The sequence below is a fragment of the Trachinotus anak genome, unplaced genomic scaffold, assembly GCF_046630095.1.
Source record: "Trachinotus anak isolate AG129_WGS33_773 ecotype Australia unplaced genomic scaffold, CSIRO_AGI_Tana_v1 ptg000002l, whole genome shotgun sequence".
NCBI classification, from domain to species: Eukaryota; Metazoa; Chordata; class Actinopteri; order Carangiformes; family Carangidae; genus Trachinotus; species Trachinotus anak.
Window position 1 is genome coordinate 23,420,870 of NW_027273853.1, and position 27,613 is coordinate 23,448,482.

Genomic DNA, 27,613 nt, shown 5'->3' on the forward strand with positions numbered 1-27,613 from the left:
TCCATACTTTTTCTCATATTAGATGCTGTTCAATATATCCTTGGAATATTGGAAAAAACCTTAGCATCTGCCTTTTTAAAATAATGCTGGTGTAGTCGCCCTAAAAAAGGTCCACCTGGTTGGGCAGCTGACTCAGTTATTCAGAGCTCCTTTCCTTTATTTCCACCAACTCAAGACTGGTTGGTTAAATTTGCATTAGAATATAAATAGCTAGAAATGCCCTTTTGTTCCAGCTTGGTTGCGTGTCTGCTGGGGAGACGGAACATGCTAGAAGAACCGTAATAAACCCCTGTTCCATTCACAAGTGTGAGGCGAGATTGTTCACATTGTAAGATCTCTCGGCCTTTCATGCTTGGTGGAGTTACTTAGTGGCTTGAAGCAGTGAAGGAGGGAGGGGGTTATGCAATTAGTGTGTGAAATAGATATCCTCTGCTTTTCCAAGCTGCCCCGCTCTGCCCCGAGTACAAAGTGTTAGTCTGTCAGCAGTACCTTGACAAGTGGAGAGTGCTCCTTGTTGTTCTTGTGCCTGCCTGGCGACCATCTTGTCTGATTATATGGTGCAGAGAGTGGAGGGGGGCTCTGAGGTAGCTGTGTCATCTCTCTCTGGTGACTCAGAGCTGTAAGGAACCTGTAAAATTAAATCCTTTGCATTTTAAAGAATTGAATCTGAGCCGCTGTTTTTTTCCTTTCCTTTTTTTTACCCTTGTAGTTTTACCATCAACACCTTCTTGAACAGTATTCAACCAACTCAACAACAGTGATTACTCTTTTGTGAAATTTACAGTATTAGTGTTTATTAAGAAAGTAGAAATATACACTTTAATTTATTATAGCTTGTGTTTTAAAGCATGGTTTACATTTTAGTCCACATATTTGTGTTATTTTGATTGTGTTTGATCAAATAGATTTTAGAGATTATCGCCTGAGAGGAGAAACAATCATCTGTGAAATACAACTGCATCATAAATAAATAATTTCTCATTTGCTTTATCAAATTGTCTTTAGAAGTTTGTGCCCGTGCCATAAGAACAATCATTTACAGTAGATACAGCAGCGTATTTACAGTGTAGTCGAGAGGAATGTTACAATTCATTTAACACGTTCTACTTCCAAACCAGCTAATTGTTTTAATATAAAACATTGTTAACAGACTTGTAAGTGTGTACGAGGAAGTGTAGCTTCATAAATAGCTTGAGAACTTTAAAAGGGGCAACAAACATACATTCACCGTTTTCTCACACAACGGGCTATGACAGAAATTAAACAAAGTGATGCATTTACTGGCAGAGCCTATGTTAAACATGTCCGTTACTCGTTAATAGTCATTGCTTCTTTGTTGGATGCAAAAATTTACACTTAGGAGCAGGTAATCTAGTGGTCAGACAGTGATAGACAGTAACTGGTGCATACATTCCTCCAGTTTGTGCCGTCCATGTATTATCATTACAAGTCTTTTTGCTGTTCAAAAACCCAGAATGTCGTCTAACATTCATATTTATAGGTATTTATTTTCAGAGTCAAAACTGAAAAAGAGAAAAATGCTCGCCAAACAATGTTTCCCAAAATGTGACTGATTTCCAAATCAAACCGTGATGTATTATCTTTTTATGATGCAAGAAAAAAATAGAAAAAAATAAAGATTATCTATCAGAAGTTAAAATAACAGAAAACAATATTAATGTGGATAAATTTAGTTGTTAATAAAGCTAATTTTGGTTCACATCATTCAAATTGAGCTAAAAGGCATTTCACCTCCAGCTATATGCTGGAGAAATACGCTCTACACTGCAAATTGTCATTACAAGTTACTTTTTTCTGTAAAATGTCAGAAAATAATGCAATATGCCCATAATAATAAAAAGTGAGATCCTAAAATGTATTTGTTGAATGTGTAGTTGTTTTTGGAGGAGCGCCTGAGTGATTGTTGTCCTTGTAGCATGTTGACTCGTCCAAAACAAACAGACCCTCACCTAGATCCTCTGATGAGGACATTTACATCAAGCTGATCCCACTTGTGTGGAAAGTACAACAGCAGCTTCACATTAAAAATATGAGATTCATATGAGATGACAAAGAAAATAAGCAAAATCTTTGAAGCTAAAATCAAAAAATTAACATTTTAACTTTAAGAAAATTGCTGAAATGGTTAATTCATCAATTAAATAGTTGTAAACTTATAGAACTTTTCTTTTTCAGCTGCAGTTAAATTACCTCCTTGGTTCATAGAAGATCAGCAGGGATTTATCTTTCAGACAAACAGATCATAATAAGACCTGAGCGGCACAAACTGGGGCTAGTGCATACATAACATTAAAATGCTGGGTCAGCTGGGGTTTGTTCAAACGTCTGTATCCAGTGGGGGAGGGAAGTCCAGACATGGTGACAGCGAGTCCTGACTGTGTGTGGAGCTAATCCCAGTGTCTGAGTCTGTGTCTGTAATGTCTAGAGGGGACAGGCTGTGTTTGAGTTTCACTGTCTGTGAGACGCTGCACTGAGTCTCACTTTTCAGAGGGGGGGAACTGGACTTATCCTCTGTGTTGTCCCCAATTTGCAGCGAGCTCAGCTGGGCAGCCAGCTGCCAGCACTCCTGGTCCTTGGAGAGCAGCGTAGTGTCAAAGTACTTCAGCTGTTTGTCCATCTCTGCAGCTTGGTTGTGAAGGGACACGCCGGTGAAGAGGCTGTGCTGCAGCTCGTCCTGCAGCCTCTTGAGTTCGGCAGTGTAGAATGATTCGTCCGTCTCGGAGGCGATCCAGTAAGCGGCCGCTGCTCCTTCCTGTCCACTCTCCTCATCTTGTTCTAGTGGGAAGCTAGCCCTCCCCAGCTCAGCGTCGATGTCCCGAGACAGCTGGAGGATGAGCTCCTGGTGTCTCTGAACCTGCAGCTCAATTTGTTCGAGTCCATCGCTGGTGTACAGCAACTCCTGCAGCTGCTCCTCACTGTGCGCCTCCAAACCCTGACAACCAGCCTGAGCCAGCGAACTCTCACACTCAGCTTCAAACCGCTCGATCTCCAAATCCAGCTCCCTCATTAGTTGGATCTGCTCCCGGATGGTGTGGTCCTGGTTGAGGATAAGCTGCACCATCTGCTCAATCTCCTCAGCGCCCGGGGAGCTCTTGCTCTCATTGTGAAGCTTCTCCAGCTTCCTGAAAGCTTTCTTCACCATGCGTTTTTGCTTCTCCACTGGCAGGGACTGGGGGTAGTGTGCACGACTGTGCTCCCACCGCTTCGGCTTGGCACCCTTGGACTTTAAGGCCTTCTTGGTGGGCTGAGGCACAAAATCACTGGTCTTGATGAGAATAAACTGGATGAAGGGTCTCTGGTCACCCCAGGCATACCAGAGCCTCAGGATTCTGGTGAGAGGAGGCAAGGCTCTCTCAAAACCCTTCCAACGCTCCACAAGACAGAAGTCTTTGGGTTCCCCGTGCAGGAGCCGCTTGCTCTCTGGGATTGACTTGTGATCCTCCAGCAATGCCTGGATCATATCTGTACAAGTTGTGTGCTTTGTTACTCCACAGACAACCTTCTCCTCGTTGCAGACAGTAACCTGAATCTCCTTTCCTATCACAGGCTCAGCATCTTTTGTCCTGGGAAAGAGACAGGGAAAAAAAGACTTCAAATTTTGGCTCTGACATGAAATGAAGTAAAATTAAGGTTGTAAAATCATCAACATTCAGCACTCCATAAATGGAACCAGAATCTCATTTGTTTTTTTGGAAACTTCATTAGTATTTCAAATCAGGTTTTGTGGGTTCGATCAAAGAGTTTGTACTGACTGACCCACTGGAAGGTTACTTGTCAAAACAGGGCAAACACAGGTATCCACAACACAAGAAAACTTTTGTACTTGTGTGCAGACAATCAATGAAATATTAAAAATATTTCTCACTATGAATGATAAATTCTGCTGGACAGTCAGTTGGTCTACCACTTTGGTTCAGACAGAAACCATTAACTGGGTTCCCATGAAATTCTACACAGGCGTTCGTGGTCGCCAGAGGATGAAACCCACTGACTTTACCTCTGGTTTCATCACCAGGTCTAAGCTTTCACTTACCCTGTGAAATATCTCAAAATCTACTAGATGGATTGCCACAAAATTAGGTAGTTATTGATGGTACTTGTTTGCCTTTTATTTAGATAGTTGACAGCAGAGAGGCAACAGGAAATTAGGTCACCTGTGAAACTTAAACTGGGGGCACTGAGATTAGATAATCAACATCTTAAACCCCAAAGCCACCAGGTAAATCCAAAGTTTTGTTGTTAACCATAATTTGAAAAATCTAATTATTTTTTTAAATGGCTGTATTTATGAAGTTACGTTCATATACTTCACAAGCTCTCTTACAGCAGCAGTTCTACAGCTACAGTGTAAGTACAACACACACATGCTCTCCCAAGCGTGCTTAGGATTCACTATTTTCAGTAGTATTTTTTTCCTTAAATAGGTCCTTCTTTGATGGTTTTCCATTAGGTCAATGAGCAGAAAACTACATTCGCTCATTTTGTGCTCCCCGGCTTGATTCAATTAGAGTGTTGCTCACCGTCTTACTCATCAGAGATGATAACCTAATGGTCCGGTTCAGAGCTATTTAACCCCAAGGCCCTCATTACCTTTTCATCTGGACCGTAAAACTTGTTCAGAAATTGACCTCTGATGGGCCAACGATATCCATTTTTTACAGGCTTAATGGACCACCGGTAATATCCAGGACCTAATGTCCAGTCATCAGATGATAGGCACTGGCAATGCAGACATCCACAACAAGAGCAACTAATCAAATAAGCAGATAAGATTGCCAGACATTTCAATTTGATTTCAAGATAAAGAATGATCTATCATGTTATTATAAGAAAGATAATATTTTAGGAATATTTCACAATTCAGGTCATTAATTAGGTAAACTATGATGTACTGGAGCTGACTGCTAAGTCTCAAATTTTAAGTTTACTCTGAAAGCAAAAAAGACTGACATATGATACGTCTGAGATGACAGACAGTTCATTCTCAAAGAAACAAGAGAGATTGATTAATCCATGCAATTTTTTTTGTTTTTTGTGGGTTGAAGGAATGTTAGTCTGGTTTTGCAACCATACAGATACAGGAACATACTTAATTAAAATTTTAACTGTAATAAATCACAATAAATCCTTTGATGCCAGATTTTGTCAACAGTAATGAAGTTCACATAGCAAACTGATGACGTCACTGAGGGAGTCTAGTTGTAGCTCAGCAAGTGACGCAATAGCTCACAGAAACCAAAAGGTTAAAGGATTTATTTCAGGATGTATTTCAGTTCAAAATGAAGAGAGAGACCTGCATTCAAAGATTAGTGCATAAAAGTGAATTCCACAGTATGTTTGCCATAAAATGAAACAAACTTAGTGATTGAAATCAAAGAGAAACTCAGCTGTGCTATCAAACGTTAGTGATTGTTCCAGCAGTGGCTTCAGATCTAAACTTTGCATCTTCTATCTACATCTTCATATCTGCTGTGGCTTTATCTGTTGAGATAACCTTGGTTGGCTGCAGCTCACATTTATCACTGATCATCACAAGGGAGGGTGGACAAAAACACGCACATCCCCTGAAGATGATACAGATACTATCTACCTGCATGCTGACACAAGTAAATGAGATATTAAGTGTTATTCAAATTACTTACATGACCTATCTCACAGTTTGACAGTTATTTTTTACAGCCTGATACCACTGTGTTTTGGTTCCCACATGGCATGAAAACACACAACTGGACCATTGTGTAAACTGCTGGTGAATAAGGTGTCAGGAATGTGATACGTATGCAACAATGCAAGAAGCTGGTTAATGGTTATGGAGACCCTTGGAGACGAGCGGGGCAAAGCAAATACCTGAGCTATGCGTAGGCCAAACAAATCCAGCACGCCTCTGGCATTCACAGACGACAACCATGACGACTTTGACCTCAGAGTTTCCAAATACCACCTATACTCAGGAAACCCCACGAATGCTACTGCTGCACGGGAGAGAAAGCAGTGGGTGGACACAGCAAAGGCCACACCTGTGCGGTATAATCCAATCTAATGCAACAGTTCTGCAACACATAATATGTTTGCACAACTTATATTATCATAAATAGTTATTTGTGGATTGTTTCACACCTTCTAAAAAAACAATCTCAAGGGGTCATTGGGTAAAATCAGGTGTGACTATTCAAGACTCATGGATACGTGCAACCTGGAATGATGTACTAGCAAAGTTCATGTACTCAAGTACTGTATTTAATACAGTTTTCAGGTAGTCTACATCACAATCTACATTTTATGCTACTTGAGAGGAGTGTAAACAATTTCTTGGTCCAATACACTTATTTAACAGCTGTAGTTATTAGTTATAGCACACTGCAGATTAAGATTTTACATACATTTGCTATGGATTTTATTAGGCAATGATATAAAAGATTGTTAAATTAAGCTGTGACGAGGAATGAGAGGGTAGAAATGGATTTAAGGTGTTAGGAGCCAAAAAGTTTGGGAACCACTGCTGTAATCCTTGGATGGATGGACTGGTGAAAGAACCAAAAAAGGAGGCAAATCAAGATCAGTACATCACATCTTCAAATCACCAGTGGAATACAAATATTTCCTACAAACAATAACAGTGCCCTGCCCAAAGCATGTGAGAATCATGTGTCTGTGGTCATATCTGAACATACAGGTGAACAAACAATGGTCTCCAGACAATTGGGTATTTCAGAGAGGGTGACCCAAGCCCCTCAGCTGTGCAGGAAGAGGGTACAGCAAGGCAGGGAAACACCTGTATTTGTCCTAGGCCGAAATCACCAATGCTCAGACAACATCCTGCCACCACCAGTTCAATGGACAGAGGGAGGAAGGGGAAAAATGGATTCCATGCCGGTCACTGTGGTCTGTTCTCAGCTCCACTCTAATGTGAAGAAAGCGTTGACAAATGTATGACTGTGGGGCCATTAGCCATATTTTAACTGTTTGGAATACAACCATGTGTTAAACATATCTCAGAGGCTGAGCTGCTTTGGTGACAGAGATGTCAATAACTGAATTGATCTTCAATGGGAAGAACAGGAAAGAAATTAATTCACCATTCATATTTCATTCCTTCGTGACTGTGTCTATGATGATGATTGAGTGGCCAGCAGGCTAACCATCTTTCCAAGGTGGCCATGGGCTAATTTGAATTTTGTGAGTTTACAGTAGAGGGGCAGCTATTCAAACACTTAAGATCCACAGTAAAAGTAAGTTGGTTCTTGTTTGAAGTCCCACAGAAAAGAAATCAGTGTAGCCAGCAAGTTTAGCCAACAGGCTAAAAATAAATAAAGTCAGTGGCTGTCAGGGGGCGTCTAACAGGGTGCAAACTTAAAAATAAATAAATAAATGAATAAATTAAAATCCGGACACCCAAAGACACTCAGAAAACTACATTTGAGCATACTTGTACCTGAAGGAGGAGAAAGCAGAAGCAACAACAGTTGGCTGTGAAAGACTGAGACAAAGGTCAATAAAGAAAAAACAACCTGCAGCATACTTTTCTCTAAGCCTCAACACTTCCCTAATAGAACTATATTTCACATAATAGCCACCTAGACAAATTAAAATGTGGCACTTTGAGTTCAAAAGAGATACTTGCATATTTTTCACTATAAGCTGTAGTAGGCTGAAGGTCAAATTCCTTCAGACTACAAAACAGCACCACTGGTACCTCACAAAACTCTAAGGGGGAAACATTGTTGTTTTCTGAGGACACATATTTTGATGAGAATGGTGGTATAAGTGTTTGCGAGTGCCAAAACCACTAACCTCTTTGAGTCTACTCCCTGCCAGGACAGACACAAACACTGCGCGCACCATTGGGTTGATTACATCGCAGCTAATACATTCATAAGGGCTGTCACTTTAGGTGCCATTTGATATTCATAGTTTGGGATTAAGCTGCGGTACCAGACGCAACAAATGAGGGTGCCCTCATAGGTCACATCTTTAGGTGATAAATGACAAAGCTGAAGCTGATCCAGTGGTGAACTCAAACCTTGTGATTGGAAACGTGCCAATGGAATCAGGACGTGTGATGATTTATACCCTTTAATGTAAATATTAGGATATAAAGTTCTTGTTACAATGAAGATGGATGCTGTGCAGTGGATAAAACATGATCATTTCACACCTGAGTGAACCCAGGAAACCTGAGCAGACCTGCTTGACCTCAGTCTGAACTTGAAAGCTGCAATACCCAGGAGACATCAGACATGTGGGAGGAAACCACATTCAAATTATATGAATTTCAGTACAAGTTTCTGCGTTGGACACATTACGTTCCAGCTCCACTCTGGTGGTGTGGCTCCCTTCCATTTTAATACTCATAATGACAACCCTGCAGACATTAACAATTCCCTCTTGTGCATAAATTTGCAAGCTACAAGTTACCGCAGAGGACCACATGCTGGTGGTTTGAGCAAGTCATAACAAACGACAGCATTATGGCTCTCCAGCGTCTCGGCGCGTTTTCTCGGATCAGTTGCAAAATGATAAGGTGATGCAGATATTTCAAACAGGAACAAAGCTGTGATAGCATAACAACAAATATGTCTTGTAACTACTGCTGTCAGCAGGTTCTGATTTCCTCACCAGGGAATGAAAACTTCGATTATATCCTGATTAGTCTGGTGGTGGTAAGGAAATTATAGGGTTGCTCTTACAACTGAAAAACAGTTGTAAGAGTACATTAGCTGAGGTGAAATCAGCAGGTAAGTGAGGTAAATCTTGTTGATACTGTAAATCAGTCCTGATTGGAACTCTAAAGGGTTGGTTCACCCAGATACATTCCTTATTCACCTACCAATCCAGAACATTTAGGCTTTAATGCCCAGTCTCTGCTGTCACCCCAGCACAGTGGAAGTAACAGCCGTGCTAGCGGCTCTGAGGCTTTGGCACAATCATACTTTGAGCTAACTGCTAACGTCAGCGTGCTAACATGCTCCTATCACAATGTTAGCATGCTCATGCTTAGCAGGTAGCCTGCATGGTTTATCATGTTCACTCATTTTAGTTCAGTGTTTTAGCATGCTAATTAGCTTAACACTGAACATAATGCAAAGTGCAGTATAAGGGGAAAGGTAAAATCATTATTTTTGCTGTTTGCGCTGCTGTATATGGAAAGTTGGCACAACTATTATATGGAGGGTTAAGGAGTTGCTGAAGTTAAATCCATCCAAAAGCTGTTGAGACATTTTAATTTCACAAATGTCAACCACATGTTGTCAACAGAGGAAAAGTCAGAGGATCACAACAGTCATTAGGATTAATCCTCTCGGAACCATGGACAGCTACCAAATTTCATAACAGTAGTAGTAGTGGTAGTGGTAGTAGTAGTAGTAGTAGTAGTAGTAGTAGTAGTAGTAGTAGTAGTAGTAGTAGTAATATATGGTCTGGGGAAAAAAAGCAATAGATCAACTGTCAAACTGACATTGGCATCCACTATTTTAAATCTCCCTCCAGAAACAGTGTCTTTATTACTCTGGATAATCCACTTTCTACTGTAGAAATGAGCCCTTATAAAAACTAAGCATGAGTAGATATCCCTAACTAACCCTTTAAAATAAGATCTGAGTTGTGGGACATGATACCTCACACTACAGACACGACATTTGAATTGTTTCACATATGGTAAATGTTGATAACATTAGGCTGACTAAGCTTTTATCTGCCCTGTCTGTCACTGACCGTATCAAACCATAGAAGGGTAGAAAACCATTTAACTTAAAGTAAAACAGCGATATATTAGATGTTCAGAGTATCTACATGGTGTTTTCTGTGGCTGGTTTGTATAATGGAGGACAGACACTCAGAGTGTAGGGGAGAAGCTACTGGACAGGAGACACTTCCTCTGGCTCTTATCTGAAAGAGGATGAGGGATTTGTGAGGAAATAACATCACTTTTCTATCTGTATATGTTGATCTCTGGGCTGATGACTCCTCTGATAAGCATCTGTGAGCAGAGACACAACACACCCCTTCCCTTCTCCTCCCTTCCTCTGTGAAACCACCCACCCCTCTTATTTTTCTTCCCTCCCCCTATAAGCAGGTCTATGAATCACCAAATTGCTCAGTGAAAATAAGCAACTCTCTTTCAATACAATTGGTATCTTTTTTTTTTTTTTTTTTCAAGATTTGCCATGGCCTGCTAATTTGTGTCATCCAAACAGTTTCAGCAGCTAATTGGTCCTGTGCACAATGCAGACATGCTGTAAGTGTGGCTCAGGGCAGGATTAAGTGGAAATGGTCACTGCATTGCTTGGGTCACTTATGCCACTAGCTGGCAACCATTTAATTTCAAGCCTGTATGTGCTGTTTCACTACGGGATACCAATTTGACGTGCAGGGCTCTGTGTTGGCACGCTGTAATTGTTTGATGGTATCCAAACAAATGTGGTAAGCTCTAGCCATCAACACATTCAAGTTTTATTCAGAGAGTTTGCCAAAGAATGGACAGTGACGTGGAGCTGCAGTCAGTTCAAACATCATAGCCTTTACAGACATCCAGCTCGGCGTCTGAGTGTCAGTAAAAGCCAGCCTCTGAAATCAAACGTTTGACATATCTAGAGATCTAAACACTTGAGATAATTATAGGTGCCGCAATGGTAATTACTACACAACATGAAAAAAAAAACAAGACATCCACTGGAGACAGCTTCAGTCAGACTGTCTGAAATTATCAAAGATAATTCATCTCAGCTCTGTGAAATGTGAAAATACATACATTATTCTGCTGGTGCCACAGTCAAAGGGGTTTTTACAGTAATTTAGTATAAATTATTGCCTGTTTTATTTCTCAAAGTAATCCAAACCCTTTTCCACTGAATGTGGTGGTAAATGAGATCCTTTTTATAAGTAAAGCTAATGAAAATACCTCTTTACCCACAATTAAAACCTTCCTGATCCCAGTCCTGGCAACACGAATCCTGTCTGCACCCTGCAAGGGACTGGATCATGACCTAGATACTCTAAAAGACAAACTCTGTTTACCAACTCTGCACAACAAAAGTCTGCAGTCCACAATCCAAAGAGAATTTCTGCACCAATAACAGAGGATAGCTTGTGCCTGAGTAAATCTAATTTTCCCACTTTTTTTTTTTTTTTTTCTTTTTTCTTCCAAAGCTGAGGCTGAGTCCCAGCTGTAGCCAGGGGCACATCAAAAGGCCAAGTTAGTCACTTAAGGAAATTGCTGTGGCAAATTATACATGTTGATGACAGGATCTCTCTCAAGTTCTTTGAGTCCCAGATGAAACAGGTATTAAATATAACATCTTTGTAGTAATTACAGAGCAGGAGAAGGTCAACGCTCCAATGAGCTTATGTACTGTGCTGTGTACATTGACAGGAATGAGAGGACCGCTATCAAAAGGTGGCATTTACTTTATTCAAACTTTACATATTAAGTGGAAAAATGGCGGCCTATGGGGAAGAAGATGAGTCTTACATCAGCTTAATTTAGTGAAAGTGTCCAAAAGCCTCTTAGAAAAATAAGGTTTGCCAAGTGCTAATGGTTACATCCCCTTCCCTCCTCCAGATGATACCTTTAAAGAGGTATCAGTGATATTGCTTTAACTTCATATTTCTTTATGTGTCGCTGTATTTCATTAAATGAAACAAAGCATTTGTCGGACTACAGGATATTTTTAAGGAGCACTGTGTCACCATGTTGGCCAACCTGCAGTATCTTTCTAACAATACAAGTCAGAAAGATGCAAACGCAAAACTGCAAACACAACATTTAGTCCGCTTTGCCCCTTGTGCGGCTCCGGCATAACGACGCGCACTGTCCTGCGCAGTTCTTCCTCCTCAGCAGTTCACAACCACAACTCCGAACTTGAAAGACAACACACACACACACACACACACACACACACACTCACAATCTCACTGTCATTAAATTACCTGTTTTTCAGTCGAGCTTTCAGGAAGTTTTTCCCAAACGGAGCCATGACTGAGGAGCGAAACGAAACAGACCACAACCCGGGATCAGTTAGAGTCCCTGCATGGCAGGAGGTCGGACAGTGTGAGGGGTGTTTCACAGAAGTTGAGGCTGTCCCGACTGCAACTCCGTCCGCCGCCCCATCCGAAAAGCGAGGGAGGTGTTTCCCCAGACTTTTACTGAGATTTACTGGTGAAACTCTGCCCCCTTCCACCTACAGGAACAACTAGAGAAACTCACGCAAAGAGAAAAAATAAAGGTAAAAAGTTCTGTGGGGAAAAAAAGTACATTAACAAACTAAACCTAAATTTAAAAAAAAAACAAAAAACAAAAAACTGTATGATAAGGTCAAAGTTAAAATCACTAATGAGTGAAAAGTTCATGAGAGAAAATGAGATTATGAGAGCAGAAGGTGCTGAAATCCCTTTAGGAATTTGTCACATTTTGGAGGGAAAAAGAGTCTTTCTGAAAGCTAAAACATAAAGTGGCCTGCCACATGTACAAACATGATTAAAATTACATAGCTTCTATCACAAAATATAATGTTCATAACGTAGCTACAGTAAACACATTGCACATGTTTTTGCACATTGGTTTCATTTATTAAACTACTCCACCTACATCTAAAAGTTCAAGGAAGAGGCAGAAGTCATGTGATGTTACAACATGATTAACCCACAGTCTCAGTGAGCCTCGGCGCAGCACGCAGAGGAATCCATGTTGGGTTCAGATGACAAAGATGAGATTCAGACATAAGAGGAATGCAGCCTGCTTTACCTCCAGCCTGACTGCTTCTCATGTTCAGAATGTCTTTTGCAGGGCGCGTATGTTTTGGAGTTGTTCCAACTGTAATGTTTACTGTATATTCAAAGAAGATAAATCTCTGTAGGCACCAATTAGTGTGGATATAGACAAATGAAATTAAGGCGGATTTACAGATTTTGTGGCTTTCAATCAAAGTGGATTTTATGTGATAGTGTGCTAAGTGTACATACAGTAGCCTATTTCACAAGAAATATCCAGTCTTCTCTTTATATTACATCTCAAAGCATCTGAGATTTGGATTCCAGATTAATATTGTTTTGGGTGTATGAAATACAAACAATAATTAGAGGTGTTGTCCAATGGCCAATTATTTACACGTGTATGGCCCTATAAAGCCAAAAAGCACAAATTTTATAAACAGTGAAGTGAGGAAAAGACTAGATTATGTCCTGGCAAAGTTTATTTCTGCTTGTATTTAATTTCATAAGCCGATAGAGCGGAATAATCAACTCTCAAGTCTCTGATGTAATACAACTGTAGACAGGCACTGCATAACGTTCATCCCTTATTTGTTTTACATCAGATATCTCTTTGTTCCAGAAATATCATTGGAGTAGAAGAAGCAAAGGTATAATTTTAAGTATGAGAAGATGATCTAAAATAGATTGTGGTGGGACTCTATAGTAATGTCGTCGTCGTCGTCGTCGTCGTCGTCGTCGTCGTCGTCGTCATCATCATCATCATCATCCACCTTTATTTATTTCTTGGTGGTACATTGAGGGGTGACCCTCATTTTCAATGATGGTGAGATTACAAAAGCAAAACAAAACACAGCAGCCAATCAGAATACAAATCAGTTCCTAATGAAAACAATTACATTCAGAAACATGATTTAAAAGCATATTTCTGAACTGTTCCATTGTTTTCATGAAACTGAATGTACAATTTTTGGTTTTTTAGTTTCAAATTGAAATCCACATTGAATGGATGAATGTTATTTATTTTGTTAAACATTTGCTCAGATTTTTAAATATTTTGCAGGACTCAGAGAAATTTAAGTAGTTGTGTTTGTTTAAATTATGCACAGAGAGAATCATAGTCATTTTTAATTCCAAGAAAAACTAATGAACAAATGAACTTTGAACTTCAGCTTTTAAGCCAACATGGACAGGAAGTCCTGAAAGTGCCAACATCTACAACCTCTTGGGAAATTGTCAAACTCCATCTGCTGATGAAAGCTGTGCAATATGATATAAAAATCCCAGAATAGCTATTAACTGAACCTTGTGGTGAGATTTTCTCAAATGAAGACACATTTTAAAAGGAACACTTTAACAGATGAAATCTTTGTCATGCATCCTCCCACTCCCCCCCATCACTCCTGCATCCTGCCCCCGGCAGACGAGAGCAAAGCAAACCTCAGACTGTGTGCATTCATGAGGTGAAATAACCAAATCTCCCAAACCTTGACGCAAAAACCTTTCGCCATTGTGATGCTAAAGTGACGTCTGATAAAGCAATGACATGGTGACAGGAGAGAAGGGGGAATATGAGGAGAGGGATGGATGGGTGGATGGAGGGGGCTGAGTTAGTGGCTGGGTAGGTGGGGGTGGAGGGGAAGTGGTGGTGCGAGATCCTCTGACATCACATTGCCTCTTATAAACTGAGGGAATGGAGCCCACTCCACATCACAATCCAACCAGAAAACTGCAAGGAAGGGGAAGCGTGGTTTGGAGCTGGGAGAGAAGAAGAAGAAGACGAGGTAGAAGACGACGAAGAAGAAGAAGAAGAAGAAGAAGAGGAAGCAGCAGCATCACTAAACATTCCCTCTTCATCAAGCTGTTTGGGTCTGACCCTTAACCTTATGGACTAGATTCTTCCTCAGGGGGAATTCTTCAGTGCGGGATCTTTTTTTGTTTGTTTTTGTGTGTACTCTCATCAAGATGCAGGCACAGCTGGCGTGTATGCTTCTCCTCTGTTTCACATGTGGTGGACTTTGCACAGGTAAGCACCGCGGCTTTTTCTACAGGTTTTGCATGTTTGCATCATTTTCTGAATTTTATCATTTATCAGTGACTTCACTCGTGGTAACAAGGCAGACAAAGAGCCATGACGCTCAACAGAAATATGGAACAAGTCATTTGCCTCTCAAGCAACTTACTGTATGCAACAGGTGCATCATTTTGGTATTTAGTCTAAATGATTTCGAAAATATCAAGATACAATTCATAGCTTGTGTTTAACGTTATGGTTTTGTGCCCTATTGATTCAACAGTCCCTGTCTCTTAGGCTCCTATTAGCTCCACTTCCTCACTGATATTATGTAATGATGCGTCATTTAAATGTTGGTCAAACTATTTATATAAATGAGCCTATAAATAAACCACAGAGAAGAAAAATAGTATTTATTATCTTTTTAAGTTAATTATTCTTTAAAATTAATCTTTATTCATTTATTTAATTAAATACAGGCTACATTAATCTGCTTGAGAATCTAAACCCACAGGAAATTCAGTCACAGTTACTCCAATGAGCCAAATGGATCATAAAATGAATAATGGACCTTGGATTTACAAAGCTTTATTGGGTAATTTGTGTTTTGTTTCACTCTGAGGGCCCACTGGAAGATCTGTAAATGAATCATGTGTCACCTGTTGAACCCTTAAAGTTGCCAACCAACTAATAAGACTGAGGAGGTTTGGCTCAAGTTGCAGTCTCCAAATTCCCCTTAAGAAGAAGAGTTTGCAACATTTACATGTTAATTCCAACTCACAAAGGTGATGGAAAAAAAAAATCTAAATGCCAGTTGATGCATCAGACAAATCCATGAAGATAATTCTGGATTTCCATATCTAGATATGGAAATCATATAATGACATATAATATATGATATAAATATAGTCATATCACGACATTTTCTTCTGCAGTAAGCAGTCAGGATTGATTTAGCTCCAGATCAGATTTGGCTGAAGGTTGTATTTCTGTTTTACCTTGAACTCGCAGACGTCGACCAGGAGCAGCGAGCGCTAGAAGAGGAGCTGCTCAGCAGTCTCTTCACTTCTAAGGTAACTGCGCTTCAATTTTGTTTTTTGCACCTGTGGCATCAGAGACAGCTTAAACCCACCTGGTCAGTTAGTGACCCTTCACATCCCTCCACCTGACTCCACACACACACACACACACACACACACACACACACACACACACACACACACACACACACACACACACACACACACACACACACACACACACAGGCTACCCAGGTGTTCTTTCATGAAATCTGTACCCATACTTCAGTCACAGCCTCACCTTTTTGGCTGTGTTCCTGCTGAGTGGGAGATAAATCATTTACTATAAGAGACTCCTCCGTGTCGCTCAGGGCCTTACTTGTTTTTGGACTGGCTTTGCTTTTACTGGAAGTGTGTGGAGAGAAATAAATATAATCAACACACTCCAGTTGCTGCAGTCTAGGGCACGTCCTCTGAGATGAAAGGAAAATAAGAGCTGAAGCTGAGAGAAGCTATCCAGCTGTAACTTTAGGATTTGTTTTATCAAACCTATCTGGTGCTGCGCGCTGAAGGCCAGGCAAAGCTGAGGGATGAAGTCGGTGAAAGTGGGACTAGAGGCGCAAAGAGAGATGGATGGCAGAGCCTAATAGGATTCAGATGGACCTGACAGCATCACAGCGACACATCTTCCTCCTCTCTATCTGATAAATAACTGTGGCACCCACACAGAGAGTGATTCATTGCTGCTGATGCTTCGAGGTTGCTCAGGGGTGATGATTGTAATAATAACTTGCTGGGTGACTGAGAGAGTGCTCGAGAGGCTGGAAAGTGCAGTCTTGTAGAAGATACCGGTGGCTTTATCTCAACAATATACATAATTTTTTTTTATTTATTTATTTTTATTGGCCTGATCAGATGCAGACGGTAGATTTCCCCTCCTGCTCTTCTTCCACTATTGAACATGATTACCGTACATTATTCTACAGCCAGGGCTCATCTGTCAGTCTGACCAGTTTATTTTAAGTCATTTTAAGTTGCTCATTGTAAAGACATTGAGTTAAATGTTCAAGAAACAGTGCAGAACATGCAATAAAGTGCACCTCTGAATCCTCAGGTTAAGTTACTAAGTCACTCACTGATAGAAAAGTCAATAGTCACTGAGACGGAGCTGATTTGTCAATAACGAGTGGCCCACTGGGGACTGTGAGAATATTGGACCCCTTCATTAGCTGATTATTTTACTCCTTTAAGTTACTGACGAACTAGCATTAAGGGAGAAGACCCTGATGAAGCCACAAAAAAAAAAAAAAACCCATTATGTGACCTTTGTGTACAATGAAGCCCACACCCTAGGCCCCCACTCACTTAGTTCATTTAAAAATAAATTAAAACTGCTGAACTCCTTGATGCATGAATGATTTATACATGTTAATGGCTGCTTATGTTTGTTTCCCTGGCGTGTTGTTCGTTTGATGTCTCTACAAAGTTTATTACATGCCCCCCCCCCCCCCCCCCCCCCCGGAAAATGAAAAAGAACCTATATATGACATGGCTCCTGTCTCTACACCATCAGATGAGACACTTTTCCTCTGCTGCTCATAAATGATGTGAGCAAACAGAGTCTCTGAGGGCTTGTGGTCGTCTACAATAGCTGAGAAGCGACAATTCCCCCCTGCACTCTGAATCCTTCCATCATCCTCAGTGACACCTCAGGTCTTTGTGGCAAATGTGTGCGAGATGGCCGACCCACAAACCGGGGGCCCCCGGGGGCCCATCTCCGTCTTAAACCACTCAAACTAGATTATAACACAGCTGCCTGCAGCTAGATGAAGTTATATATATGGCATAAATATCATTGTGGGCGTCTGAATGGTAAAGAAGGAGCACACATATCTTAACTTGAGCCTTAACATGTGACGGGTTGCATCAGTGCTTTCAGTGTCAAGTGGAAACCTCAAATGCAGCATCCTCGGCGCCTCTTAAAGGGATTTGGCACAGCCTTTACTGCTGCCACTGTAAAAAACACACTGAGTGAAAATCAGAGTGGCCTTTAGATAACAGCTTTTCTGTAAAACAAATACAATACACTGGAGTGGCTGAGTGGCTCATTAAGGCCGGCTGCATCTAATGCATCTGCTCAAAACTATGACAGGACACGTATTTAAATCAGTGTTGTTAATGAAATATAAAAGGCAAAGATCAACATACGGAACATGAGATTCAACATCCGTGAGAAGTGAGACAAAACACAGTATTTTGAGGATATCAAATACATGTCTGTATTGTGAATTAGTTTCAGCGACAATTTTGATAAATGCCATCCCCAAAATTAGCATGTATACAATATAAAGCAATGCACTACAGTAATACCACTAACTCAATAGTTTCTATTTAGTTTAATTCCATTCACAGTCAAAACCAAACAGAAGCATAAAAATAAGCTAAGCATGTCCCAATTAAAGCAGGGCTGTTAGATTAGACTGTACTAAAAGGTGCTCAGCCCATTTTTGTCTGGATCTAATAATCAAAGCAGCACATTCATGACCTTGTCATAAAATATGAAATGAAAAATGAAAAAAAGTGTCACTTTTAATGCTCTAAACAGCAGGTTGTTTAACAGCTGTGTGTGCGTTTTTATCCCCTGTGGTCCCTCTCCCTCTGGCCTCCACTCAATTTTCACTTCACCTCAGTTCACAGCATTAGTTGAAGCTTCAATTAAATCAAATCCTCAACAACCAGGATCTAATTCATAGAATCATTTCATAGAATTTGGAAAAAAGTGCCACCTCCTGAACTCAATTTGAAACTTAAACCTTTTCAAACTAACACCCCCCTCCCCTTCTCGTCCCCTTTCGGCAAATGAAACAGAATAAGCAGGTTGCCCCCTACTGGCGTGTGTCGCTGGCCAACCTGTGCAGGATGGTGAGCAGCCTGCGGCAGGAGACGTGGAGCGGCGAAGAGCAGGAGGACGGCGAGCTGAGGGAGGGGAGTCTGCAGCTGCTGGAGGAGCTGTACAGCCTGCACCACATCTGCCGAGCGCTGCAGAGCCGGGAGCAGAGGGTGACGCACACACACACACACACACACACACACACACACACACACACACACACACACACACACACACACACACACACACACACACACACACACACGAACAGTGGTGGAAGAAGTCATCCATTAGTTAATTGGTATGTTTTTTTTTTTTCTTCATTGTCACTGCCATAGAAGACACTAGAATACCACAATGAAAATAAGTTGGTCAGCTTTATTCTCTTATCCTTGATGGTGTTTGCATTTATGTGTATTCATTCTTTAAGCACTAGATGTAAGTGTTTCAGCAGTAAAATGTAGTATCATGAGTTCAAGTACTCCTTGGTGCTTTCTTGCTGCTCTTCAGGTTAAAACAATTCTCCAAAACTCTACATATTATTTTGCAGAAAGTCACATATTCTCATCTTACATCCAGAGCTTTTAAAAATAAGAGATAATTTGTATTTGTTATCAGTGGTCACTTGCTGATATTGAGTTTTGCAAAAAAAACAACAAAAAACTGAACACTAACAAATTAGAAAAGTTAAGAACAGCAAGTCCTGGTTGATATACAATCCCCGTGTACAGTATCTACACACGTTCACATAAACACAGACAGGTACTCTAACTGTCACCCACATCTCGCAAACACACACGACCCAGAGCCCATCCATCTTCCCTCGCTGTAAACACACCTCAGTAAATCACTCCTCTCTCACCCCTCCTCCTTGTCTCTATCCCCCCGCCCCTTCATCATTTTCCTTTCACTCTCAGCTCCTTACACTGCAGCACTTCTCTCTCTTTCTTTTTTTCATTTTTTTTTAAACCTTAACGCAGTGACTGCAGATCAGCATCTTCTTTGCCATGCATGGGAGCACCGAGCTCGTTAAAGCACAGCTACACCGGCGTAGCCACCCATTACCCTGCCACTCAGCAACAAAACATGTGTTTGCCTGCCATTTCCTCCTCGTTGTGTGACACTCACCCGCCGCCCTGTCTCTCTCTCTCTCTGGCCCTAACAGCTACTTCACGACTCTCTAGAATATTTAGAGGAGAACAGCGACAATCCTCTGAAGCGAAAATCACCCTACATCCTGAAGAGGCAAGCGACGCACAACACCAAGTCTCGGAGGCCATACATCTTAAAACGAAGTACAATTTACTGACAACCACCCCCGGGGGCCTAGGTGATGTTTAAGGGACCAGACCTTTGTGTGAAGATGTGATTGTGTTTCTTTTTGCTCTCTTCTTGTTGCTGCAATGTGTTTTTTTCATTTCCCACTGTTATTTTCATTCAGTCCGACCCTTTGATTGTATCTCCAGCATTGAGACCTGCCTGTATTCTGCTCCTTTCAAATATAGGTCCTTAAAAATAAAATCCTGAGCATCAAACAAATTGTGTATCTTTGAGAAACTATATTTATTTACTCTATTTCTTCACTGCACACTAAGTCTATTTTGTTTCAGGATATGATTAAAGGATTCATGGTAAAAACCGGTGTGATGTGACTATCTCTTCTTCCCCTTCCATAACATTTACCAACTGCTTCTCTCAGCCACTTTATGTTAAGCACAGCGCAGGAGCTACCATTGAGGATACCAAGGTCACATTCTTGATATTACTTCTGATAATTTGGAGGTCTAAAGCACCTGAACAGACATTTACATTATTAATTTCCACACAAATTATAGTGTTTTTTCTTAGTTGGTTTCTAGTTATTTTAAATAAAGTTTGTCTTAAGGTTCCGTATTTTGCACTTTTCCAGTGTTGATATCCATAAGAAGATATATTTGTGGTTTTAAAGACCAAAAACCAGCTCAGTGTAGTTTTACATCTCCTCTCTCAGGTTTCTCTCTGGAGCTCTAGTAACAACAGGTCTGTGAGCCAATTAAAAGACAGGCTCTGATCCTCTCTTCTGATTGGATGACTGTTGTCTGAGTGATGAATAAAATATAGCAGATTTCAGGTAAACACTCAGAGAAACCAAATCCTGCAAGGCTAGATGGTGGGTGCAAGTGGGCTGGGCTGGGGACATGGCTGAGGGCGGTGACTACTTTATTGTGCCATCACAAATTTAGGGAAGTTCTCACGGCTCGTTCTGAATATGGTCCACTTCTCTGTGGACTGAGCGCTTTGATACTTTACAGTATTAATTTAGAACCTAGTCCTCTTTAATCAAAAAAGACATTAAAATCTCATTTATACAATATGGCACGTTTAATTTCACTCTTCATGGATTTAAAAAATTAAAAGATCAATCAATCATTAAGTTAGAATGTGCATTATCGAAAAAGATTTAATAAACCTTTAACAAATTTACAATATTTCTGGAGATGTTGGGGTTTTGACCTGCACATTTATGTTGAAAATATAATTACACAGGTACATTAGTAAAGAATGTTAAAATGGAAAATTTTCCAAAATATTTGGTGCATGGTGTCAAAATTTCCTTGGGGCTAAGGCTTCCCTTGGGGGAATCTGCACCAAGGACCTCAGTGTTTCCTCAACAAATCTTGTTCACAACCCTGCTTAGACACATTCTCAGTTCCTGTACAGAGGTTTCAGAAACTTTTAGATTTGAATTTGAGAGCGGGCTGTCCTTTTACTCCAAAATGGCTCCTTAAAGGGAGTCGTAACACTTACAAAATGAATTTGTACTCCAACAATTGGCTTTCCGGTAATGGAAGAAATAACACACTGAGGATAATTATGGTGATATCCTATGATGATATCTATGAAGCCAAAGTCTGATTATATAGACTTTGATTGTTGTCCAGAAACTATTACAACACGTCAGTGAGCCACACCATGGCGATGTATTCAGTGATGTATGCATTACCATTAATACATGTACTTTACTTTATTATGACTCAATCCCAGACACCTCATGTTCCAACCAGAAATATTCACAGGACCAAATATGTATCAATTTGTATCTGAAAAAGTCACCAAATACACCATTTGCTTGTGTTTGAGTTTGACAAAAAACTACTGTGAACAGCTCTCATAGGAACCAAGCTACTTCTAAATAAATAAATTTGCATATTTGTGAGTAACTTTTTTATTGCAAACAGATTTACATCCTTGGCTTGGGGGTGAGAGCCTCAGACAGGGCACAGAAGTCATAGCATTGAGAGATGTGTCTTCATCTTTAATGGAATTTGTTGACAATAAGAGAAATGACACTAGTTTTATTTTTTTCCTGCTTCCAATTCTGAATTGGTAAACTTAAAAAAATGTATGACTTTAAAGAGAATTTTTATAGTTTGGTAGAAAGAAAATGACTGTTGTTGAGATTTTTGGCTAGTATTATTGTTACCAAAGTTTTTCAATTATTTATTTAATCCTTTACATTTCTCTTGAATCACACTGCTGTCTTCTGGTGTTTTTCCTCCCCTTTCTACTTCTTTATAAAAAAGATCCTTCAGGAACTGTTTTCTACTGTACAACAATGCTGTAATGACAAAAAATCCAGCCAGGAAAAAACACACACACAGGAGACAGTCAGATAGTGATGTTCAATCATGTCTGGAAATTGATGCTTGAATTGATTTCTTGATGTTAAAAGTCAGCTCATGGCACCTTTAACATCACAAGGTCAGTGTGTGCTCTTGCGTGTATTAACTGTGTTGAACATTTTTTAAAAGGGCGCAAATGAAGGAATTTTGACCTCCAGACTCTTGGTAAGATGCAGCACACAGGGACACATGCTTTGAACAGCCTCATTCTGTTATCTGCGGGAAAAACATGATCATTCTTCTCATCAATTCATCAGAATTCTGCTTCATTGTCAGTTTTACTTTACAAATTAAATGGCACCTGCTGTTTATACTGTCAGCCAGTGAGCAGATGTGGTTAAACAGTTTGATTTTTGTTCCTTGAGTATGTTCAATTAAAGTGACACATTCTTTTTGATTGTATCTGCATGTGTTCATCTCTCCCTGAAGCTCACCCATTTAACACACTGATTGCTGCCACATGATTAGCTACAAATAACTTCTTTTGTTCTGCCTATAAAGCTCTGGTTACGCTTGTCACGCTTTGGTTACAGGTGTGTGAAGTGATAAATCAGCAGGCACAAAAACTGGATCTTGCTCACGCTGTGATCAGTCCTATGTTGAATTGCATCGTCTATTTAAAAAAAAACTAAGGTACACTAATATATACTAAAACTAACTTTATTCTGTTTTCACAGCCCACTATAAATAAAACTGGGCTCCCTTTAGTGAAAGATAAATACCTCAGGTTTTCCTCATTGTGCAAGAGTCAGATATACTTTAAAGTAATTGGTAAAATGCCTAAATTATAGTGCAAGATCACACTGAGAAGCGACAATAAAGTGGCATTTAAGGCTTTCCTTAGTTTTTTTTAAAAGATCAGATTCAACTGTATTACCCACCATAGTTACTATCCATTCATCTCCAAGGGCCAGCACAACCAAATTTCAAATTACTTTTTTCAGTGGTATTGAGCCAAGCCAATATTATTCGTCTTATTGGGGTGCATCTCCAGAAACAATACTCCAGTTACTGGGGATGATCCACAGGCCTCAGTGTGAACAGGTTTCAGTGGGACTATTTCTTTGTGGAGAAAGGTTATGATAAAAACATCAAATGTAATTTTTCAATTCTTTGAGCAGCAGAAATGAAAATTACCTTCACCTCCCTTGCATTGGGGTTACAGCAGAAATCTCAGAGACAGATAGCTTCAGACATCACCACGTTAAACTTAATCTATCTGCCTCTCTAGATATCTTTTGGATTTCACGATCTTTCTAGGTAGTGTACCAAATGAGACAATTCTATTTTCTTGTGAATATAAAACCAAAAGGAAAAATGACCTCAGAGATATTCAGGTCTACAAGAGTCAACCGACTTAAATCGCACCTCATTTAATCCAGTCTTCACAGACGGATCCAAATTACATTGATGGGATAAAAATTATATAGGCAGTCCCCATTGCTATTCTTCTCATGTCAGTGACCCCCCTCTCCCCTCCCTAACAGTGTGTGTGCGCATGACAGGCAGCGGATGGCAGTGTTGTTTAACTAGTCTGATGGCCTGATCTACAGTATGAATGACAGCTGGGTGTCACAGAAATACATGCATCCCCGCAGGCAGAAGAAAAGCTTATTGAAGGAACAAAACAGGCAGAAAATGGCAAAAGAAATCACTTCTGGAGAAAACCTCTTACAAAGAAAACAGAGAATGAGAACCCTGACGTTGTTTTTGGTCCAATGCCAATTTTAACCAAAAAAAAATAAAAAAAGATGAATACCTGCAATTTCCTGCTTCAAAGTTTCTTCAAAATGTACCTGAAGTAGTCAGTGCCATTAAAATAACCTCAATAAAAGCAATGAGAGAACAACAACTTTGGACAAATGTATCCCACGAAAGTCAACATAGCTACAGCATATGGCACCAATATTAAGACGTCTCTAACCACTGACATTTGCAGATGAGTTTCAGTCTTTGTTTAACATGTTTCAGTGAGCATCCAGTCCTGCAACATGGATTTCAAGTGCATGTTTTACACAAATGATGCCAGTGAAAAGGTCAATGTAATCTGTAGCTGTATGATGTTTGTATTTGGCCTTTGACTGAGAATAAGTGACTGAGAATTAATTCACTGAGACCTTTAGTATGATTTCCTTTGTGCATAATTAGAATCAAAGCAGCTTTGTTGATTGTGTTAATTTAGTTGTGAATACTATAATGTTCCCACTCCAAAAACCTACAGTACTTTTCTGCAGGTTTTTAGTTTTTGTCATAAATAAGATGGTACCAGTAGAGATTCCTATGTTTTTTTTTAAAGGTGTGAAGTACTTCTTCTTTTCAAATTCTAGTTGCACTACCCTCACATGTAATTTCACACAACAAAAAGGTAATTTCAAAAAATGTGGAAAAATTGTTTATTTCCCTGTGGAATAGCAGAATTTAAAGAAATAATAGCAATGATTGTTTGCAAGAACATTTTTGTTTTAGAGCTCACAGTTAACCACCTAAAGGCACCACAAGCCATTTTGTTATTTTTGAAAAACCTAAAGTCTCTTAGAATACTTAAAGGTAAGCAGTCTAAAAAACTAAATCTCACCAGGGAGTTTCTTTTTTTCTATAGTAATTTTGCACTTTCTCAACTACAAATTAAAACCTACACTACGCCTCCACAATAAAAGTGGAACTCCTGAACTCGCGTGTTGGTTTGATGAAGGAAACATTCAACATTCAATGTTCAAATCCCAGCATTTATTAAAGCTGCCAGCAAAATAGCATTCAGAAAAGGAGATCGTTACAGAGCTCTGGGCCAAACTATCTTTCTCTGACAACAACATGCAGCTGTGCCAGTTCACGAAGTCTGACCCCCTAACTTCTCCTTGCCCGGTGTTTTTATTACTGTTACACAAAGGAAACAAAGAATGTAGGTTGAAGTCTTCTTCACTGGCTGTTGCCCACTCTGCCCCTTGCTCAGGCGCCTCCTTCGTTGCTATCTGACTCCATTTGACCTCCTTCACTTGTGCCTGGGTGCAGATGATTTTTCCTGTTTGAAACAGAGAAAAGAAGACAGAGACACAACACTCCCACATCCTCAAGGTTGTCTCAGATCTATCAGTTAACGTGCTCTTGCACACTTCTGTCCTCGTCTTTACCTATGCAGTCTATCCGTGGCACGTCAACCCCTGTGCACATTGTTGACTTCACTATCTGTAACACCCTGTTCCCTGACAGACTTCAGCAACTCCCCAACATATAGTTATCAAAAGCAAGCATCATAACCTTGCAATACTCACACACACAATGCTATTGCACAATGCTAAAAATATTCTTCAATGGTTGGGATAACAGATCCCCACGGCAACAGATGTTGGAGGTCTCTGGAATATTTACTTTGACTGTGTTTGTATGATTAAAAGAGAAAAATCCAGCCACATGGTATTAAATAAAAGTTCAACACTAGTAAAGGGAACCCTAACCCTTTCCTAAGGATAAGGGTGTCCCTTTGATAACCCTAATCTTACATCTAACCCTTCATTTGTCAGGTGTACACATGTAGGCTAAGCACCAGCAGGTGGCAATGCAGTACAAAACTAATCCAGACTTTGGCTGAGGGCTAAAAAGAGCCAAGCCAATAACGGTGTATCTTCCAAGGATAACCTTTTGGTTTTCCACCAAAATAAATCTGAAACTTCTTTCTGTATCCTGCTTGAATGACATGCAGCCAAAATAAAGAAATTTGTCCTGGTCTAAATTTTAAGAAACAATGCAGATGCAGTTTTTTTCCAGTGTTTCCAACACCTAATTGATTTTAATCACATTCTGCAACCTTATATATTTAGAAAGTCTATTTAAAGGTGACAGTGTAAGGCTTCAGTATATTTCATATAAGTTACAGTGTCAATGAGAACTACAGTAACTTTGTATTGAACTGTGCCCAGAGAACTGAGCTGCTTAGATGGAGCTGCAGACACTGAAATGCTGTGGTAGCCCACAGAAAAAATGGTTAAAATGATCATCTTGTATTTGACAAGTCAGACACTAAATCCTCACAGCAGCCGGTTTGTTCCCATAAATGACCATAGATTTAAAGTTTGGCAAAAAAAGGTGAAGTTGAAGTTAGTTGGTTAATGAATTAATTAACCTGAGTTCAACAGTCACAATACCTAATACTAACTGGACAGCACATGTTTCCAGTGTTTTACGTTAAGTTTCGATATCCATAAGAACTTATATTTGTGGTATTTGTGGCTCTGAGCCTCTCTCCTGATTGGCTGACTGTTTTCAAAGTGATCTAATAAAAGTAAAGCAGATTTCAGGTAAACTCTCACAGAAACCAAATCCTGCAAGGCTTGATGGTGGATCCAGGTGAGCCAGGCTTAGAGCATGGCTGAGAGCTGTGACTGCTTTGTTGTGACATCACAAAGTTCCAGAGGTCCCGACGGCTTGTTTTAAGGCTGAGTTTCTGAATACAGGCTGTGTGCATTTCTCTGTGGACTGAGGCTTTGATACTTTCACAGTAATAATATAGAACATAGATCTGCTTTAAAATAAAAAAAAAGACAGGGAAATCTCCCTTTATACAATCTCATACATTTAAAATTATTATTATTGTACTATAAAATATTCTACTGAGAGAAGGGGTGTCAGCGAAATGCTGGAATTTTAGTAATTCTGTACCTTGCCCTCTATAGCATTGTGGCCTTCACCACCAACATTCAAAAATCAACCTGCTTATATCTGAGAACCTGCTGTCACTCTCAGATCTATAAACACGCAGGCCAGGTTTCAGTCACGTGCCTGCATGACTCTTTTCAGCGATTCAAATAGATCTGGTATTGTGCTCATTTACAGCAGTTTCCACAGCTTGAAAAAAAAGACAAGCCAATCAGAGCTTTGTTGGTGGGATTAAGAACGAGGATGTCATCTTCCTGCGTGAAAGCCAGAAAAACTGACAGAGAAGCTGATGAGTGATGCTGCTGCAGGCTGTTGTAAGCCGACTTATGGAAATAACAACTATCAGAATTTATTTGATTGATATCACAGACTTTAGTGGGTTTTGAGAAGCAGCTAATTTAAAATGCCTGCGTTGAAAATCACCTTAACGGAACAGATGTGTCAGTCACTACTGAATAGTAATAAATGGCGCTTCACTGTGATTGTCAGGCTACACCAACTCAAATAAACAAGAAAATATCGTTAAAAGATTTATTTAAATCAATAGGCTACTGGTTGTAGCAACTGAAGGAAAAACAACCTATATTTGCAAGTATGATTAGATGAGAAAAAGTGTTTCATATTACACCACACTATTCAAACTAATGTTCTC

General features: G+C 40.0%; 2 protein-coding genes across 2 annotated transcripts; one reads left to right on the forward strand and one right to left on the reverse strand.

Annotated features, from left to right (window-relative positions):
* Nucleotides 1-767: 767 nt before the first annotated feature.
* Nucleotides 768-12,130, reverse strand: rassf9 (Ras association domain family member 9). The gene is made up of 2 exons (XM_071457085.1): nt 11,947-12,130; nt 768-3,584 (listed from the first exon to the last, which is right to left on the reverse strand). The coding sequence occupies exons 1-2, from the start codon at nt 11,991-11,993 to the stop codon at nt 2,339-2,341; spliced, it is 1,293 nt and encodes a 430-aa protein (XP_071313186.1). The 5' UTR covers nt 11,994-12,130; the 3' UTR covers nt 768-2,338.
* Nucleotides 12,131-14,407: 2,277 nt separating this feature from the next.
* On the forward strand, nt 14,408-20,283 carry nts (neurotensin). The gene is made up of 4 exons (XM_071488027.1): nt 14,408-14,752; nt 15,752-15,813; nt 18,628-18,819; nt 19,815-20,283. The coding sequence occupies exons 1-4, from the start codon at nt 14,692-14,694 to the stop codon at nt 19,956-19,958; spliced, it is 459 nt and encodes a 152-aa protein (XP_071344128.1). The 5' UTR covers nt 14,408-14,691; the 3' UTR covers nt 19,959-20,283.
* The last annotated feature ends 7,330 nt before the right edge of the window (nt 20,284-27,613 follow it).

Bases quoted from the DNA above. Each gene is read 5' to 3' on its own strand.
- rassf9 (XM_071457085.1), bottom strand. From the start codon at position 11,993: ATGGCTCCGTTTGGGAAAAACTTCCTGAAAGCTCGACTGAAAAACAG. The intron at 3,585-11,946 runs GTAATTTAATGA...TCTCTTTCCCAG, and splicing joins AAAGCTCGACTGAAAAACAG to GACAAAAGATGCTGAGCCTG.
- nts (XM_071488027.1), top strand. From the start codon at position 14,692: ATGCAGGCACAGCTGGCGTGTATGCTTCTCCTCTGTTTCACATGTGGT. The intron at 15,814-18,627 runs GTAACTGCGCTT...CAAATGAAACAG, and splicing joins GCAGTCTCTTCACTTCTAAG to AATAAGCAGGTTGCCCCCTA. The intron at 18,820-19,814 runs GTGACGCACACA...TGGCCCTAACAG, and splicing joins TGCAGAGCCGGGAGCAGAGG to CTACTTCACGACTCTCTAGA.